General features: G+C 28.8%; 2 protein-coding genes across 6 annotated transcripts in view; both read left to right on the forward strand.

Annotated features, from left to right (window-relative positions):
- LOC107451476 (uncharacterized) overlaps window positions 1-6,838 on the forward strand; it is a 44,894-nt gene extending 38,056 nt beyond the window's left edge. For all 5 annotated transcript variants that reach the window (XM_016067587.3, XM_071177206.1, XM_016067588.3 and 2 more), the window contains 3 exons: window positions 1,244-1,298; window positions 1,405-1,504; window positions 5,545-6,838. In XM_016067587.3, coding sequence (XP_015923073.1) covers window positions 1,244-1,298; window positions 1,405-1,504; window positions 5,545-5,595 — 206 coding nt within the window. In that variant the 3' untranslated portion in view covers window positions 5,596-6,838. The remainder of the gene's footprint in view (window positions 1-1,243; window positions 1,299-1,404; window positions 1,505-5,544) is intronic.
- A 5,076-nt stretch (window positions 6,839-11,914) lies between these two features.
- Window positions 11,915-18,610, forward strand: LOC107451472 (protein D2). Its single transcript, XM_016067579.4, has 4 exons — window positions 11,915-12,231; window positions 13,315-13,435; window positions 15,218-15,355; window positions 18,407-18,610. Exons 1-4 carry the CDS (start codon window positions 12,097-12,099, stop codon window positions 18,577-18,579), a joined length of 567 nt encoding a protein of 188 aa, XP_015923065.1. The 5' UTR covers window positions 11,915-12,096; the 3' UTR covers window positions 18,580-18,610.

An 18,610-nucleotide genomic window follows, 5' to 3' on the forward strand; every position in this document is an offset into this window, starting at 1 on the left:
CCTCCCTCGTTCAAACTCCGTAAGTTGCTTGAATTTCTTATTCTTCCGTCGTGGAGGCATACTCAGGTCTCACTAAACGTTTGCCACTAACAAATAATCATAGACTATTTTCAACGTCCCGCTACAGCACTTTATTTATACGCTTTCAGCATCAATTCAGAGGGCGCTGCGCGCGCCACGCACGCGCGATGGCTCTGAAACTTTATTAATTTGCATAATATCCTATAATTGACATTTGCTGCGAATTTCATTTGATTCTGATGATTCCTTCATGGTGTTGCATTTTCTACAAACAGCAGTTTATATATATATATATATATATATATACAATAATATATCCCATTGAATAAATCACCTCTTTTAACCCCCAAAATATGACAAAAGTCCGGAATTGCCTGAACACCAGTAATAAAGACAGACTTTGTTGAACGTGAAATATAGATGCATCATTAACAATGAGATAGATTCAGATAATTTTGTATCAATTTACCCCTTTCAAAACTATTTCTAATATGTTATTAATTTTGCTTTTTCTCTCTTACATATGAAGTTTTTTTTTGGGGGGGGGGGGGAAACAATACTTTAAATTGCATTCAAAATAATAATGAGAAAAGGTAAGATAATTTACTCAAATTTCAAAAAATATAACGCAACAGTGAAAACTTAAAATGTACCGAAATGACTACAAATATCATAATTCATGAATTTCATCTGTGTCAGATTCAAAAATATTAGCTGTGTCATCATACAGGTTATACTCTGCAATGGATTCTTCTGCCTGGGCCTTACAAAAATCGTCTTCACCTCACCCCATCCAAAATATTCAAAATATAACACTTTTTAAAAGATTTTACAACATTATTTGAACATTTTACGTTAAAATTATTTGAGCATTTTACATTAACGTTATTGTAGCAATAACATCTCTATTTGAGGGGAAATTTATCATATTCAGGGAGAATAATGTAAAATATTTTTAACTTAATAAAATTTGAGATTTCATAATTTTTTTCATGCTTATTAATTTTAGAAATTTTTATATTTATTTTCAGTTGTCAACCTATACACTTGACATACTGAAAATTTGAATGAAAAATAGAGAGTTTTGACTTACATATTGGGGTGTATGATAATTACATAAATGAATTTATCTATTTGAATGAAGATTAATTTTTGGGTTTTTCATTATATATTTAATTATTTATTTACTTGCTTTAAAATATGTGTTGAATTCTTTTTACAGTTAAACTTCCCTGTAAGAAAACACCTGGTAAAGAATATAAAGCTCGAACCAAACGGTTAGTTTTAGCTTGCATTGCATTGTTTTTTTTTTTTTTTATTCCATTTCATCCTATATACTAAGTGTAAATATACATTTATTTTTTATTTTATTATTTTTTTTAGTCTTTATAATAATCTTGAAGAAGTTAAAAGTCGTAAGGGACTAGAAGAAAGGAAAGACCAAATGATGAAAAATAGACAGAAAATGAAAGAATATGCAAAAGTAAATATTAACATTTTAAAAATATAAGTACTACAATTTTTAATCTTGTTATTTTTTTCTGATTATTTTCTGCTATGATTTGTCAGTGTGTAGAATGTGAGTAAATAATGTGGCAAGATGCATTTTTTTTTCAATGCTGACATTTAAAAAAAATCTAACTGAAGCTCAGTATTGTTTCCAGGCAGGTAACTCAAAAGTTTTTAGGGTTCCCCTGGGTAAGAGCACTATACATAGAAACATTCTATTGTCTTCTTGATGATCGGAATGTTTTTCTACGAAATTGTTTTCCTGGTTCGAGATAGTTCTAATTCCTCTCCTGATTTCTAAATTCCATTCAAAAATATGGCTTATTATTATGCTGCACCAAGCTCTTTATTTACGTTTTGAGGAAATTTAGTAGATTTTACTTTATATCTATTCACTAAGAGACTATTTGAAATTAATTTTTATTGTAGAATTAAGCTAATGCCATTAATATGGTGCATGGTGTTTTTAAAAAGTGCTTAAAGGTGTTTATTTTCGTTTTTTAAAAGCCCTTAAAGGTGATTTCTTTCATTGGGTGTTTTTAAAAGTGTTTAATTTTCCCTTTTCCAAAATAAGTTTTTTTTCTTTAACCATGTCGATTTTCGCCACGTATTATGCAAAAGTGTGATTTATGCAAAAGTGTGATTTTCCTACTCACTGTTTTCACAATTCATTCAACCACAATCTATTTTAGTGTACCATCGAGATCCATAGCTTATGAAGGCAACAATCATTTTACAGGTTCGATGAAATACTTACGAGTCCCCATGCGAGCTGGGTTCGGTGAGATTATTACATTCTCATGTGCAATTCTGCTGCATTTTGCAAGATCTTTTCAATTTCAAGCTTCATTTTCCACTCTCTGAAATAGTCGAAAAATATCATCATTTTTTAATGGCTAATATAATCAAGAAAAAAGTTCCTTGTCAAAAATTAGTTATTTTATCATGATCATGTAAAGTCTAATAATTCATGTAAAGTCTAAAAATAATTTTGTAATTTGTTAATGTATGTGGTACTTAAAAATATTTTTTGAGTGCTTAAAAAGTACTGAAAAGGTGCTTATTTTTTGTTGAAAGATTTGGCTGCTTGCCCTGATTAAGTTATTAAAATTACCAATCCTTTAACAAGGTCATCAGGCTAAGAGGTTTTGGAATTTTAGGATTTACAATTGTGTGACCAAGGGCATGATTGCTGAAACTTTATAATTACTCATTTTGAGTTCGTTTATGCACTGGCATCTTCTGTTTTGAAATGCACTGGCATCTTCTGTTTTGAAATTAAAAAGAAATATTAGCTAATAAAACTCTTTGCGGAAACTTAAAAAAAAAAGAATCTCTTGGTTCAGCATTCACTACAATACTGCCATTTTACATATTATTCTCAAAAATGAGTATGAGTTTTAAAAATTAAAAAGAGTTAAAAGCTAAAGAATCAAATTTAAATCTTCATTAATAGGTCTTTTCAACTTTATATTAAGATACTTGAATTTAATAGCAATTAATTTAATTACTTGTCTATAGTGATTTGTTCTATAGTCTGTTTTCACCTTGAGCTTTTCATACTTATAAAAATTAAATCATTTTGTAATATATATCAATAATAGTGGTTTAACTTATAAAGTAGTAACAATTCCAAAATATTTGTTCCAGGTATCATGTGAAAGTAGAAGTTATAGTTTGAATACTTATAACTAATAGGCTAGCTATGATCAGCTAATAAAAGCTTAATCATTACCTTTAATATTTTTATAAAAGGGGCAAAATATTCTAGTTGCTAAGTTACCAAAAGGCCTAAAAATGTTTTGAGTAATTTTAAATTAGGAGACTGTTGCAACTGCATTTAGCGCCTTTAGAAACTCTCCGTTTTGAAATCAAATTGACACTTAGACTGCTATAGGCATATTTTGAGCATCACATAAAAACCATCAGTATGTCCTATAAGCTCATATGTGCTTTAACTGCAAGCTATAAGTACTCACTCTTTTCGCGTTTGGTATGTTATGTCAGTCCAGGGAAAATAGGTGTGGTTGGAGTTGTATGGTATGATTGAATAATTGAAGATTGTGATGAAAACAAGATAATGAAAATGGCAGTTGAAGATAATATAATTATAATAACACTTTTTAGTGTTTGTAGAACTGGAGATACAAATTATATTTTATCCATAATAAGACTTAAGTTAAATATTAAATTTTGCATAATAATATCAATGAGGACAGGCCCTGGGAGATAAATCGCCCATGGCCTACCTAAACAAAAGTGAAATTAATTAATCAGAAAGTCATTGAATTGTTCCCAAAGGGCAGTTAGGAGCATGAGAGGAGATCCATTTTTGGTGATTTATCGAAAGATAGCATAGCCAAACAAAAAAGCCAACCCCCCCCCCCTAATCAATATAAATTTGAAAATAATTTGGCGAAAGCGAATCGCCAAAAAGACTGTGAGAAATTTGATATAACCATGTAACTGAAACATTTTTGTGGTAAGAAATAAAGAGTTAAAAAGTTATAAATAGAATTTTGTTTTCAATTTAGCCGAGACAGTGAATTAATGAGTCTTACATTAGTATTGGAATATAAAAGCTAGCCGTTACATTGATCTATAAGAAAAGGAATAAAATATTTTATATTCACTTTTTATAAATTGTAATAAAAACTGAATTATTGATTTAAGTAAAATTCGGTTAAGAATGATTAAAAAAAGTTAAAGAAATTTTAAAAGCTAGGAAATATGTAATTGGCATCTCAAGTGGTTGTTTATTAGTAGATGAAACAGTAATTTAATTTACGATAATCAACTATTAAGCGTTATTTGCGTATTATTTTTTTTTTTGTAATAAAATAAGCGAAAATGAATACAGACATTTAGAGTTTTCTATTGTCCCTGTATATTTGAGGTCTGATATTTGTTTACAAACATGTTCACATGGCACAATCGGTACAGGAATAGTTTGAGTTATTTCTATCAGAGGGACTTTAAGAATACATTTACCTATTATTTGTTGTGATATGCCGAAAATAGCTGCAAATTCGAAATTAATTCTGTTAATTTGGATTTAGCATGAAAAGGAACTCCTGATCTGTCAAAATGTTCTTTTTTAAGTTCTTGTCTCTGTAATTTGTGTAAGTATCCATCAGATTTAATAATCTTTGGTTCAATGTTAGCTGTCTTACAATGTTTGAAGTTGATTTGATGAAAGATTATTAACAATTCTGAACATCTAAAGGCTGGGTTAAAACTGCTGTTTGCTGTTCCCGGTGAGATAGAATTTCACTTTTATGCGAGTAATGAAAGAACTTTAGGGTGATAATTTGAAGTTTTAAAAAAGTCTATCTTAATCATTTACAGTTAAAAATCTTAACTTTTTAATTTTTTAAAATTTAATATTGGAAGTTTAACACCTCCATTAAACAACACTGTTTAGTCTATAAAATTATTATTTCAATTAAAGTTCTCCAAAGCGTTTGATATAGTCATAGTCTGGATTAATATTACCTTTTATTACCGGAATCTTGTTGAGGTACACTGGTACAGTTTTTTATCAGTTTGGTATCTTATAATACTGCCCTAATTTTAATTAATATAACAGCAGTAGGTAACTGTAACTAAAATAAATTATTAGTTATAAAAATTAATTAGTTAATTGATAACATCAACAATAATTATAGTGATTAACTATATAGTGTAGCGATATAGTTTCTCCTAATATTTAAATAGTTCAGTGATATAGTTTTTCCTCATCGAATTAGAACTATTTCTTCATTAAATTTGCAATTTAGTATTTAGCTTTTTTTAATTCTATTTTGTGCTTGTTAATAAAATTAAGCATTTAGGGTGGGGAGCTGAATTTGCCATTTTCACCAACTGTTCACAAATGGTTGACTCGAAAAAAGAAAAAAAACTATTCATTACATTATTATAGAATTTTTTTGTTTGTTTGTTTTAATATTCACTATGAAGGGATTGTTTTTATAAAATTTTATCTTTAAAGTTTTGTACTTTTTTGTATTACAGAAACTACCCGCACCTACAAAGAAAATGCCAACTGTTAAGAAGAGAGACTGATCGAGACCATGTCTTTATAGAATATAGAATTTTTAATTAATACTTATATTGCACTGTTTACAAAATTTTTTACACAATTTAAATTTTACCATTCCATTGACTGTGATTTGTATTGAAAAAAATGCATAAATTTTTTATATTTAAATTCTTTGAAGGAATTGAATTGTAAAAATTTCTTATTTATTATATTGTCTAGTCATACACTTAATTAACTTATAATGGCTGCTATATTTTAACGATGCAATTTGACGTACCTTTCCCAATATTTTCAGAGTTTTCAATAGACTTTTTATATTCAGTAATAAGATGGTGGCAGTTATATTTTGTGTTATTCATATTGATGAACTCTTATTGGAAATGTCTTTTATATTATTAGTTTAGTTGTGATATATATTCATTAGATAAAATTGTTTAAATTGTGTATTTTTTTCTTCTTTTTTTTGTTATATTAAATTTACAGTGTTGATTAAATAAAAAAAAATTATAAATTGCTTTTCAAAGTTAATTTATTTGCTTGATATATTTTGTATTGAATGAAGCCAAATTGAAATGGAATATTTTATGCTGAGTAAAAAAATTGTTTAGAATTTACTGTTAGTATTTTTGAAATTTTTGTATGAATTTCATAAATTTTATTCTCATATTAATTTTCATGTACATTAAAATTAGTTGGTTTGAATAATTTTTTTTTTTAATTGAATTCCTGAAAATTTTTTTAAAGTTTTAATGTTGACATTGTTTTAAAAATAGTCCATATATTGCTAAGCCAGGTTTTTATTGATACTGAAATAATAATGAAATGATATAAAAAATAAGTTTGTGAATTTTTCGTTATTAAAAATTTAGACATTTAAAAAAAAACTTTCACATAGCTACTGGTATCGCTAGTGTTTGCATTGTTGATTAAATAAAAAAAATTTATAAATTGCTTTTCAAAGTTAATTTATTTGCTTGATATATTTTGTACTGAATGAAGCCAAATAAACATTGAAAATTTTATGTTAAGTAAAAAATAGCTTAGAATTTACTGTTAGTATTTTCAAAATTTTTGTATGTATATTTCATAAATTTTATTCTCTTATTAATTTTCATGTACATTAAAATTAGTTGGTTTGAATCATTGTTTTAAATTGAATTCCTGAGAAAAATTTTAATGTTAACATTGTTTTAAAAAGAATCCATATATTGTTAAGCCAGTTTTTTATAGATATTGAAATAATAATAAAAATGATATAAAAAATTAGTTTGTGAATTTTTAATAATTAGAAATTTTTATATTTAAAAAAAAAAAAGCATTGTCCTATAGCTACTGATATCGCAAGTGTTCTACATTTTTTCTTTATGCTTGAAAATTTTGTATATTTCTTACTTTTTTTCTTGTTCTTAAGTATGAGAATTCTGTGCCCAAAAAATCCCAACTACTATAAATTTTAACTTCAATAGTTTTAAAGTTTCATCAATAAATTCATATATTTTAAATACTATAAATTTTTTTTATTTTATATTTCTAATTTTCTCATACTTTTTTCCAATTTGTAAACAAAACTTTATAGTTGTTTAACTTGCTTGCAAACTTTTCTTTAGATTCGAGGACTTAATTAGGTTTGAATTGGTTTTATCTATTTTTAAGAGATCTGACTTTTAGTTTTGCATACACTTTAATGTATTTTTGTTTTATTGTATGGAAAGAAGTTTGAATGCAGAAAATAGTATGGCTCAAAATTTCATTGTAAATCCATTCATTGAAAAAAGTTTCATTAATTAGATCTTTGGCTATGAATTTTCTCATGCTTTTTTTAAAAAAATAAAAATAAGAAAAGAACTTTCTTTTTTAAATGGAATGGCATTATGATATGCAAAGTTTCTTTAGTTAAATTTGCCAGATCTTTGGCTATGAATTTTCTTATGCTTCTTAAAAAAAACTATTTTATTTATTATTTTTTTTAATTGCAATGGTATTATGATATGCAAAGTTTAAAATATGAAGGGTTAGAAGAACTTTTTAAAAATGTGAATATCTCACTGATAATGTTTTTCACTTGAAAATTTACTTTTTTTTTATGCAGAATCATCTTTTTCTCTCAATCGGGTTCTTTCATCTCATGTAGACAACAGTTCAGCACAAATAACGAAATCAGGGAAATGTCAAGGAATTTAATTAAAATATCCAAGATGTCAGGAGAAATCAATTAGTTTGGGTCTAAAGTTCAGGTGGGTAACAATTCAGCACAAACACCATAATCGAAAGAAGGCATAACCGAAAAATTGATAGTAAAATTTATGCCATGGGTTACAAAAATCAACAAAATTAGATAAATCCAGGTTGAAAACATCAGATTTTTTATTTTCTGTATTTGCGGTTATCTTGTCAGGGTATTGTCTTTTTTTTTTGGCACTTTCTAATACTATGATTTTTACGAATTATTTTTTCATATGTATATTTATAAATATATACTTTTGTTTCTTATAAAGTTACAAATTCCATTATAAGTTAAAGGAATGTTATATCTAATTTATAAAAGTCATTACTCCTAACTAATTAGATATTTTATGTTTAAGAATTAGACATAACCGAAAAATTAATTCAATTTATGCCATTGGTTACAGAAATCAACAAATTTGGATAAAACTAGGTTAAAAATATCACAGATTTTTTATTGAGAGTATTTGTGGTTATCTTGTCAAGGTATTGTCTTTTTTTGGCACTTTCTATTACTATGATTTTACAAATTATTTTTTCATATGTATATTTATAAATATATATTTTAGTTTCTAATAAAATTGCAAATTCCATTATAAATTAAAGGAATGTTACGCCTGATTTACAAAAGTCATTACTCCTAACAGTGAAACAAAAATATATTCATGTCTTTATAGATATCCTGATTTATTTATTAGAAAGTATTTTTTTTTTCCTAAAAAAAGATTGAGTTTTCATAATTTGAAATGAAATTCATTTTGTAAAAATTATTCTTAGGTGAATTGCATGTTCTCACTTTACATGCTTTTTATCTTCGTCCTAACAAGTGGCAATTGTTTAGAAAACTTATCATGCATCTTAAAAGAATGCACCTTTTGTTAACCACACATGACTATCATGCCCTCTTATTTTTCTTCATGACAACTTACTATTAAAATCAACATTATGACATTTATCAATGACGTCACTCAGGAGATAGAGCGTTCGCCTTCCAATGAGGTGAACCAGATTCGAATCCCAGCTGTGACTGGTCGACACGAATTCTGCATCCGGTTGGCACCGACCACAGTGCCGACGTGAAATATCCTTCAGTGGTAGATGGATCATGGGTTAGAGTCCCCTTGCCGTCAGCAGTGGGAGGTTCTCGTGTTCTTCCTCTCTATGTAACCAAATGCAGATTAGTTCCATCAAAAAGTCCTCCATGAAGGCTAATTTCTTCCAATACTTGATCCAGGAGTTCCCTTGTATTCTGAATTGGGTTCAAAATTACAAGGCTACGGAGTTGAACATTAGTAGTCGTAAACCGGAAAAATTGGGTCGACTGTTCAACGAAGGTCATAAAATAAAATTTAAAATGACGTCAAAAGGTATTTCACTCCTTTTCGTTTTATTCTTGAGAAAACTTGTAGCGATTTGTATACTTGCTGCTAATTCATTCCTGTTGTAGAAATTTCCACATGAAGTAAAGAACTTTTTAATTCAGTCCACAATTTGCAGTTAAAAGCCATCTACTCCAGATATGTATTTTAAATCAAAATAGTTGTTCGAATTAAAACAAGTAAATATATTTATTTAATTTTTTAAAATTGTTATTGCTATTCTTTAACAATGAATGTATTTATTTGCCTTTAATGACAAGCTGCTATAATGACATTTTCAAAACAAGTAAATATGTTTATTTAATTTTTTAGAATTGTTATTGCTATTTTAACAATGAATGTATTTATTTACCTTTAATGACAAGCTGCTATAATGACATTTTCGTGTGGTATTAATAAATTGTCGTTATAATGAATTCTTACTGTATATAGATAAGAATCGTAAATAATGTTTAAAGAGAACTTTATTGAAATTAGAAGAATTAGAGGAAGGCGAAAAACATTGATACAGGTTTATTATCCAACGGGGCTGATTGTACTCCGGAAAAAATCCGAATTTTTTGCTAACCGTGATCCGGAAGTTTCCGGAAAAGAGAGAGCCAGATACTTTATAAACTTATATTCAAGATTAATATTAATTTTTTATCAGTAAATAGTTATTTTAATCATAAACTCAAGAAAGAAAGACATTCCTAAATTTCAATTACTTATCCAGGTCGACATAGATGTGTAAAATTTTAAATATATTTTAAGTAAACTTATAAATATTGAGAAAAAGGAAAAAAACCTTGTTTAAATTTTTTTCGATTTAAACTTGTTTTTTTTTTTACTCAAGAAATTTTCCAGAATTTTGACTTGGGCTCACAATCACCCCTGATCCAAGGAAATCTGGAATAAATATCTTTTTAAGGTTCCATTGGTTCGCCAGCCCTGAACTAGAACGTACGTACCCTTTCAGTAGCGCACCCTTTTTTTACGTTTTGCTTAGGAAACTAAAGAATTTATTTTCCCACAATTTAAAAAAAAATTCAGTAGATGGTGGCGCTGCTAAGAAAATATAAAACAATATTTTAAAAATAATCTTCAGTTTCAGCAATAACATGTCTACAATTAGAATATGGGTTAAAGTGATGCAAAAACCATTGTGCACATTATACATTTTAGTTTTTCTGTTAAAAAGTTTTTGATAAACTTCGTTATTAACTTTTAAACTTGACGAGAATAAATTATCTATTTCTTTAAACAGAAGTAGCAAATCCTACATTTCTACTTTCATTTTCCTTGTCATACGTATTTATTTTAAGGAAAATGTATGATTTTCTTTATCGCTTTTTCTCGAGTCAGATATATTATTAATTAAATATTATTTCAAGAAAATATTAAAAATTTGATAAATGCTATCTTAAAAAATTATTTAGTGAAAATTGAAATTGTAAGAAACATTTTAATTGGAATGTTAGTTTCCGTATTGGTTACACGGTGCAAAATTTCTTTTCAAACGTGCTTTACAAAATCTTTTATTTAAATCACAGCAATTTCTCTTGCACTTTAAACATAAAATTATTAATACTTTTTGGTTAGCTGAGCGCAAGTGAAAGATTGCCAAAAAGTCTTTTTTTAATATTTCGTATTTTATTTAGTTTTTAAAGGTATGAAAATTAAATCAAATTTAAAAAATATATTTTTTTGGCAATTTTTCACATGCTGACTAACAGAAAACACGGCGCACCTGGAAAGTCATGAATTTTGGTATTGAACAAAATTTGTCATGATTTTAACTATTTTTTCAAAAAAATCATGAAAAGTCATGGATTTAGGTTGNCATTTTTAAAATGAAAACCCCCCCCCCCCGATTTCATGGTGTTCCGAATATCTGAATTTCTAACAAAATCTCCACTCACAGTCCTAGTTTATTGAAATATAAAATATTTTTAGTATGTTCTTTAAAAATTCGGTTTAAAAAAATGAAAGAAAAAACATTTCTGGAGCGGATTATCCTTTAAACTTCTGTTTCATAATTTTTATTATTTTTTATTTTATCAATTTAAAATTCTAGTTGAAGCAAGCCAGTCATTGGCGAATTTTTTTTATTCCGAAATGAGTGCAGAAAAATCAAAAGTATTACTTTCCTTTCCGATGAACAAGAAAAGTATCTAGAAATAATTCTTCAGAAAAAAAGAAATGATTTGCTTTTGTATTTTTCTTTACTCTGTTTTTAAAATTTGTAAATATATGAGGATGCAGGGTTTAACAGTTTTGGTTATACCTATGATTTTAATTAATGTTACTATAATGCTTTTTTAAATTTATTGTTGTGTTTTCGTCGGAGAAAATGGTAACTTCTTTCAATCGTGAAAAATACTTGGAATTAGTCATGGATTTGAATATCTAAAATGTAGCAGATACCCTGTGAGAAGTACCACAAATAGATGTTTTTTATATCTCATTGAAATTTTTAACCTTCATGTTGAAACAACTTGTATATTCAGTGTTTCACAATTAATTTAATTTGGCGATCAATTGGTTTTGGTGATAAATGGGTTAATCATGATAAATGTTATTAAATATTATTACTCTTACTTCAAGCTTTTAAAGTCTTAAGTCATGCACGACCACTACAAAACTCGTTTTTACAGCTGTATCAGAAATAATACGAATGTCATTTTGCTGATTTCATCATGATTCTTCTACTCGGTTACGAAAAACTCAAAGCAAGAACAGGTGAGACATCAAAAAAAGTAAGTTGTTTTGTAGATTTTATGGGGTGTTAAAGCATAAAAATGTACTGTTAAATTGTTCTTTCTAAGGAGAAAAAAAAGCATTAAATCTAGAGTTCAGATTAAGAGTTAATTATCAGAGTTGATTGTAAACTTTTCTTTATCTTTTTTTTTCGTACTCTTAGGAAAGATTGTTTTTTTAAAGATGGTAGTTCTTGAAATTTATCTTATTTTTGTTCTACTTCCATACACAGTCTTTTCTGAGTCTTGCAGCGTGGAGTTTATAAGATCTGGTTTGGTATCGAAATTCATTCCTACAGCTCCACAAGAAATATTAAAGGTATCATTTTAAAAATGTTTTTTTTTTCTTTTCTGTTTAATTCTGTATAGCTTCTTATTAAAGTAAAATTAATATTTTCGTTTACAACAGTGGTTCCCAATCCATGGGCCACTGACCACATGGTACTGAGCCGTGAACGAGCCCATTACTACGTCACCCGTGGCTCGAGCCCATGGTCCATGTTGAAGAGGCTGTACTATGTGGAAGAGGCTTTTTAAAATGTTTGAAAAATAAATGTATGAAGAATAAATTGAGAGTTGAGATATGAGGCTATCAGTCTGACTGACATATTAACTCTCTCGTAGAGGACAAATAGTTCCAAAAACTTAAGTTTTAGTTTTTTTTTAAATTTTTTTTATCGACATCTATTTCTATTCTGACGGCTAAGTGAATATATTTAAGCTATTTTCTTTTACGAAAAATTCTTTCTGGTGCAGTATCTTTTATTACATATTTCATACACGCACGTATATATATATATATATATAAAGAGGACGCTATTTTTTTTTTACAATTATAAAATTACTCTTTGATGGGGATGATTGATGTGAATGTTTCCATTAAATCAATTTTATTTTATTCTTCACATAGTACGAATTCCGAACACGCGGAGCATTCACCCCATAAGCTTCTGTTTGCTTGAGTCTGGTACACAGTATTACGGCGTAATGTGTTTGTTCGAGAAGCGTAACACGAATACATAAAATTTGCCTTTTAAATATTCAGTTTAGATGCAATAATAAAAAAAAAACAAGGTCAATGATATATTATAATAAATTCAATATTTGCATTAATGAAAACTACAAAATAATTATTCATTCAAAAAGAATTCTTCTTAAATTTAGCATTCCAATTTTTTTAAAGAAAAAAGGGAATAAATATAAATATTCTAATATAAAAAATTCAAATAAAAAATGCTTTATTAAGGTCAAATTCGGAAATAATGTAATGATTTCAGCGTATATAAAAACTTTAACCACTGTCAAATCAATATATACTCGCATTATCTATTGAAAAGTTTGAGATAAAAAAAATAATTGAGGTTTTAGATTGTAATTAATTGGGATTTTTCACTGTAAATAGATCAAATATGAAGATATAAGTGTTGAATGTGGAACAAAAGTACAGCAACATCTTACATCTAATCCACCCAAAGTTGATTTCTCAGCGAATGAAAATGAGCTTTACACTCTTTTAATGATTGGTAAGTTATTCCGTCACTAAGTCTTTCGAAGTATCGATGTAGTTTTATAATTTGTACGATGAGACATCCACGCAGGACTGATTGAATAAAATATCATTTTTTCAGAAATCATTTATATAAACAAGTTACAATTACTATAAACCACTCTTTATGCAACATTCAAAAGGTATATGAAGATGACATTATATATGATCCAAGAATATTTTCTTTATCGTAGAGCTTAACTTTTAATAAAATGATTAATTTTTATGTTCATCATCATCATAGTTGGCCAGACATCCTTATTTGGGTCAATGCCTTCCTCTGAAGATTTCTCCACAACGACTTCCGATTTATCTTTGATCTCCAATTCTTTTCATTAATTGCAAGAAAATCAGACTCCTCCGAGTCAGCCCATCTCAACCGCTCCCTCCACCGCTTTCTTGTTCCAGTGGATCTAAAAAGTAATATCTTTTTCATTGCATTGTCAACACTCATTCGAATCGCGTGGGCCATCGAATTCATTCGATTTCTTTTTATATATTGAATAATATCGGATTGTTTGTACATTTAAATAAATGAGGCAGGTCTGATACTTGTATGTTTAATTTATTTGAACAGAGTGGAAGTTATAATTAATTTAAATTAAATTTATTAAAACAAAAGTGAAGCATGAAAGTAGAAATTGTACTATCACATTAAGCATAAATGAGGAAAAGTTGGCAAATATGAATGGTAATCATAATAAACCAGTCAATTTTTAAAATGAAGAATGAAATATCATGGCAAAATCTCACTTCATAATCATAAAATTCTCCCAGAAAAACCGGGAGAGCTGGTTTCAAGGAACTAGTAATTACTTATGCTGGAAATAGATGTTAACTCGGCATTAAGCGCGAAGCGCTTCTAACCGATTCATCGAAACTATGATGACGTAAAGATAAAAGGTCCTAAATTAGTCTAAGTACTGAACTAAAAAGTTCAGGTAGTAGTCATTGTTGGAGTCAGGCAGGGATTGTGGGAGTGGAGCATCAGTTGAGTGGAGGGGAGGACCCCTTTAGAAGAGTTTGTAGTAGGCTAAGCACTTCTTGATTTTTCATGAGCTCTTGCAATTCTTTCATGAGAATCACAAGACGGTGAGCTGAAGATGCAGGAGTCTGGGCTTTTTTCTGGATTTTCTTTCTGCTGGGGAGGGCCTCGCACCCAGAGAAATTAGAGGTGTGATTTTTTCTGCAATTGCAGCAAGTAGCTGGTGTGCTTTTTGTGCACTGAAAGGTGTCATTTCGCTCCTATTTAAGATTTTTCAGATAGGGGCCATCCTCTACTTGACCATTGTGTAGACTTCTGAGCTCCATCGGATTTTAATCGGAAAATGCTCATAAATTATGAATTTTTTTTTTTTTTTAATTTGAGATTTAACATTAAACTTAGAATTAATGTTGACCATCACTTTAAATAATTCCAAGTTACGAATAAATGACCTGATATATCATCAGAGATATTTACCTGCCAACTTTTGCGCTCTACCGTTTAAGACTATCATGGAGCTGAAAGAAGGGGAAAACACCTTTCAGATTTATACGTAAATCAATTCGATTAAAACGCTTTTAATGTGATTGACCTCACTGATGATTCTTCAATGTTCGATAACGGTTTCTTTATTTATTCCTTTCACTTCATTTTTGATAAAAATTGTTAAAATGTACGTTAAGGGCGATGCTTTTGATATACCACGCATAAGTAATTTTGAAAGTAAAATTTCTGACATTATACCATTTTCTCAAAGTGAAACTTTTCAAACAGATCCTGATGCTCCAACTCCTTTCAACCATTCTCTCGCCTTTGTTCGCCACTGGGTAGTTGTCAATATTCCTGGCAACACGATCAATTATGGATTTGTAAACACAGATTATATGCAACCACATCCTGAGAAAGGCGGAGGTAAGTGATCAAATCATATAGTCAGCGAGATTTTATCCTGTACACAGCTCGAAATGTGTGTTTAAGAAAATAGATGTTATTGTGAATGACCGAAATTGGTGGTTGTTAACTCCCACCGGTGTATGTTGATAAATGACAATCACATAGTCGCTTTGGTAAATGTCTGAAATATGTACTAGATCCAGTTAAGTGACTTTACCCGCTATGCCCGACATCAATGTTTTTTAAGGTTCAGTACCACTGCAAGGTATACATTTGCCCAGTATGCTCTGTTTTTCTAAGGTTAAGTGCCACTGCCCAGTAGGCATTTAACTGGTACTTCGAGCACTGATGTTCCTCCTATCTACTCTCAGCAGATATTAAAATATCGAACAAATATAATATTATCAACGAATAAATTAATATCAGTAAATCGGATATAACAAATATTTCGGGCATTCACTGAAGCGACTTTGTGATTGTTGATATTCACCGGTGAAAGTCAACATTCTCTTGATTTCGATCATTCACGATGACATGGACATATTTTGCAATGTGTGGGCTATAAAATGGTCATAGCTATTTAAAAAATGGACATAGCATTTCACTCCGTTTATCAAATTTATTTCACGAAAATTGTTCTTCAAAAAAAAATATTCATGTATCCAAATTAATTAGTAATGTGACGTCATCCATTTGCCATTTTTTAATTTAGTCTTTTTTGAAAACACATTAAAATTAAACTATTCTTTTTAATTTTCACGAGTCCTGTATAATTCTGGTATATTAAACTGACGTTGTGCGAATTTAGACCCTTCAAAATCACTTTATTGCTCAGTGATCTGAATGTGAAGAGATGTCTTAAAAAGTTACGTCTGTAATATGTGCTGACTCGCCCTAAGTTCGAGTCTTAGCCCCATAATGATTACGCCTAGTGTATAAGTAAAATTTAAAGAAGAACTGTCCAGCGGTATATATTGTTTTACACAGGAACTGACCATTCATCTTTTCACGCTTTATGGGGACAATCTACAATGTTCAAGAGAAATCTATTCATTTATTTTTTTGACAAAGCAAAGAAAAAATAAATGATAATCTAATAATGTAAATCGATAAAAAATGCATGAAGTGATAGAAAATCAATTAATCTTTATTTATTTAACTATTTAATCGTAACAACCACCGTGTAATATATGCCACTACCACTATGACTTACATGACAGATTATTCACCTTTAAAGTGAAAACAATTTTTAAATACTCTTTCAATACTAAACTAAAGAAAATACGCTAGAAGAAGTTGCAAATTTTAAACTCGTTCAATAGATTTTTGCTATTTATTAAACACCACTTTTTACAGTTTTTGTCGCCTGTAGTGTCCGTGCACTATTTAATAAATTGTAAATATCATATAAATAAAACAATCGACTTTAAATCATCTAGTTTTTGATATTATTCATTTCTCAAGTATGTTCTTTTTTAACACGTTAAATGCCACGCTAATATTACATGGTTTGCTCGTCTAGCCACACGGTAAATATCTACAAACTAAATTTGCAGGCAGATTTTGCTAGTTTTTTAAGAGGTTTGGTATTACGATAAACTACCACATGAAAATATTTATTCGCTGTCCGGAGCAAGTTGACATCTCTGTGTATATAAATAAAACTATTTTTGTCTGTTCTATATTGCATTAATTTCTTCAAACCATTTTAGTAACGATAATAATATTAAAAATATACTCGAATTATGTGTTTCTAATAATCTTGGCTTCTCTGGCCACCGGTGATCCCCGTGGTGCTACTAACAAACTCAGTGCCGGTCACCGGTGACACCCCATGGCATGTTAATATTGATACTTGCAACGTACATTTAATTCGATTAAATGCACTACTAGCTATTAACCTTTAACGGAATAGCAAATTTCGGCTGCAAACATTACATCACATTACATATTGTGCAATACATTAGCACAGCGATCATGGTCATAAAATTTTAACCGGAAGTCTGGGCCACACATATTCATCCTCGCTTAATATTAATTTGTGTAACATATAAATTACTTTTACTTACTTTATTTAAAAAAATTGGGCACCTGGGGCACTTAGCGGCCTCTATCCCATGCATCTAGAAATTTACAGAAAATTTATAGTAATAACATTTTGAATTTAGCAGCAGAGCTGAAAGCCTATATATAGCAGCGAGACGGAAAAGAGCAAAAACTGGTACGAAAGGCATTTCATTGTAGCATTTTTTTTCAAGAAACATTAAATTTCTGTAACTACCGTAATTTTTTTACAATTTTAGCATACATAAAAAACAGTTTCTTTCTTTATAGAAAAGTAGATATAGCTGAATAATTGAAAAAGAGAACAGTTTAACTCCTTCCGAAAACATGTTAAAACTGAAATGGGTTTACTACCAGCTTTTCTTCTTTTCCGTCTCGCTTTCACCCATGTTTAGCAGTCGATGTGGTAGCTAATAGAAAAACAAGCACTTTGCTTCAGTAAATATAACATTTGAATATCTGATTCATCAAATCTAAGTTGACATATATAAATATAAACATAATTTGACATATATATACATAAGTTGACATAAATAAATATTAACATAAATTGATACATATTTCACTAATTAAATTTCTATATTTTAACTAGCACATATTTAATTATGACATACATTGAAGTTCATTCGAATACATTGTGGTAGCCATAAAAAAAATCAAGCCGTTTGCTTGTGAAATAATAAAACAATGAAAAAATTTAATATGACGAATTGACGTTTTCACTTAACACTAGAAATATTGATTGTAGACTTAAATTAAAAATAACGATAAAACATGATTTGATATGAACAGTATTTGATTTTTGAAAAATGAAAGGCATAATTGATGAACATATAAATTCGTAGTCCTAGTTAATTGAAGTGAACATATAAATTAACTCCTATTATGTTTACTTACTTGATTTCATATTTGAAAGAAAGTGGTGGTTATATAACACCCTGAAAATCTGACTTGAGAAAGAATTAAAATTAATACATTAATTATCTCCTTTTATTTTTCCTTTAGATCATACTCATTATCACAGATATACCTTCCTGATATACAAACAAAGCAAGACAGAACCTCAAGAAAAATATTCGGGTAGTAGACTCGGCTTTAATTTGATGGACTACGTAACATCGCATAAGTTGCAAACTTTGCTTGCTGGAAATTTCATGCAAGTTCGAGAAGAAATGTAAATTTGGAAGAAAATAAATTTAATAAACAATG

Source organism: Parasteatoda tepidariorum, chromosome 1, assembly GCF_043381705.1.
Source record: "Parasteatoda tepidariorum isolate YZ-2023 chromosome 1, CAS_Ptep_4.0, whole genome shotgun sequence".
NCBI classification, from domain to species: domain Eukaryota; kingdom Metazoa; phylum Arthropoda; class Arachnida; order Araneae; family Theridiidae; genus Parasteatoda; species Parasteatoda tepidariorum.

What these genes read in the sequence shown, in the direction of transcription:
- LOC107451472 (XM_016067579.4), top strand. Translation starts at nt 12,097, where the DNA reads ATGGTAGTTCTTGAAATTTATCTTATTTTTGTTCTACTTCCATACACA. An exon ending in CTCCACAAGAAATATTAAAG is followed by an intron (nt 12,232 to 13,314) that starts GTATCATTTTAA and finishes CACTGTAAATAG; the next exon opens with ATCAAATATGAAGATATAAG. An exon ending in TTACACTCTTTTAATGATTG is followed by an intron (nt 13,436 to 15,217) that starts GTAAGTTATTCC and finishes CTTTTCAAACAG; the next exon opens with ATCCTGATGCTCCAACTCCT.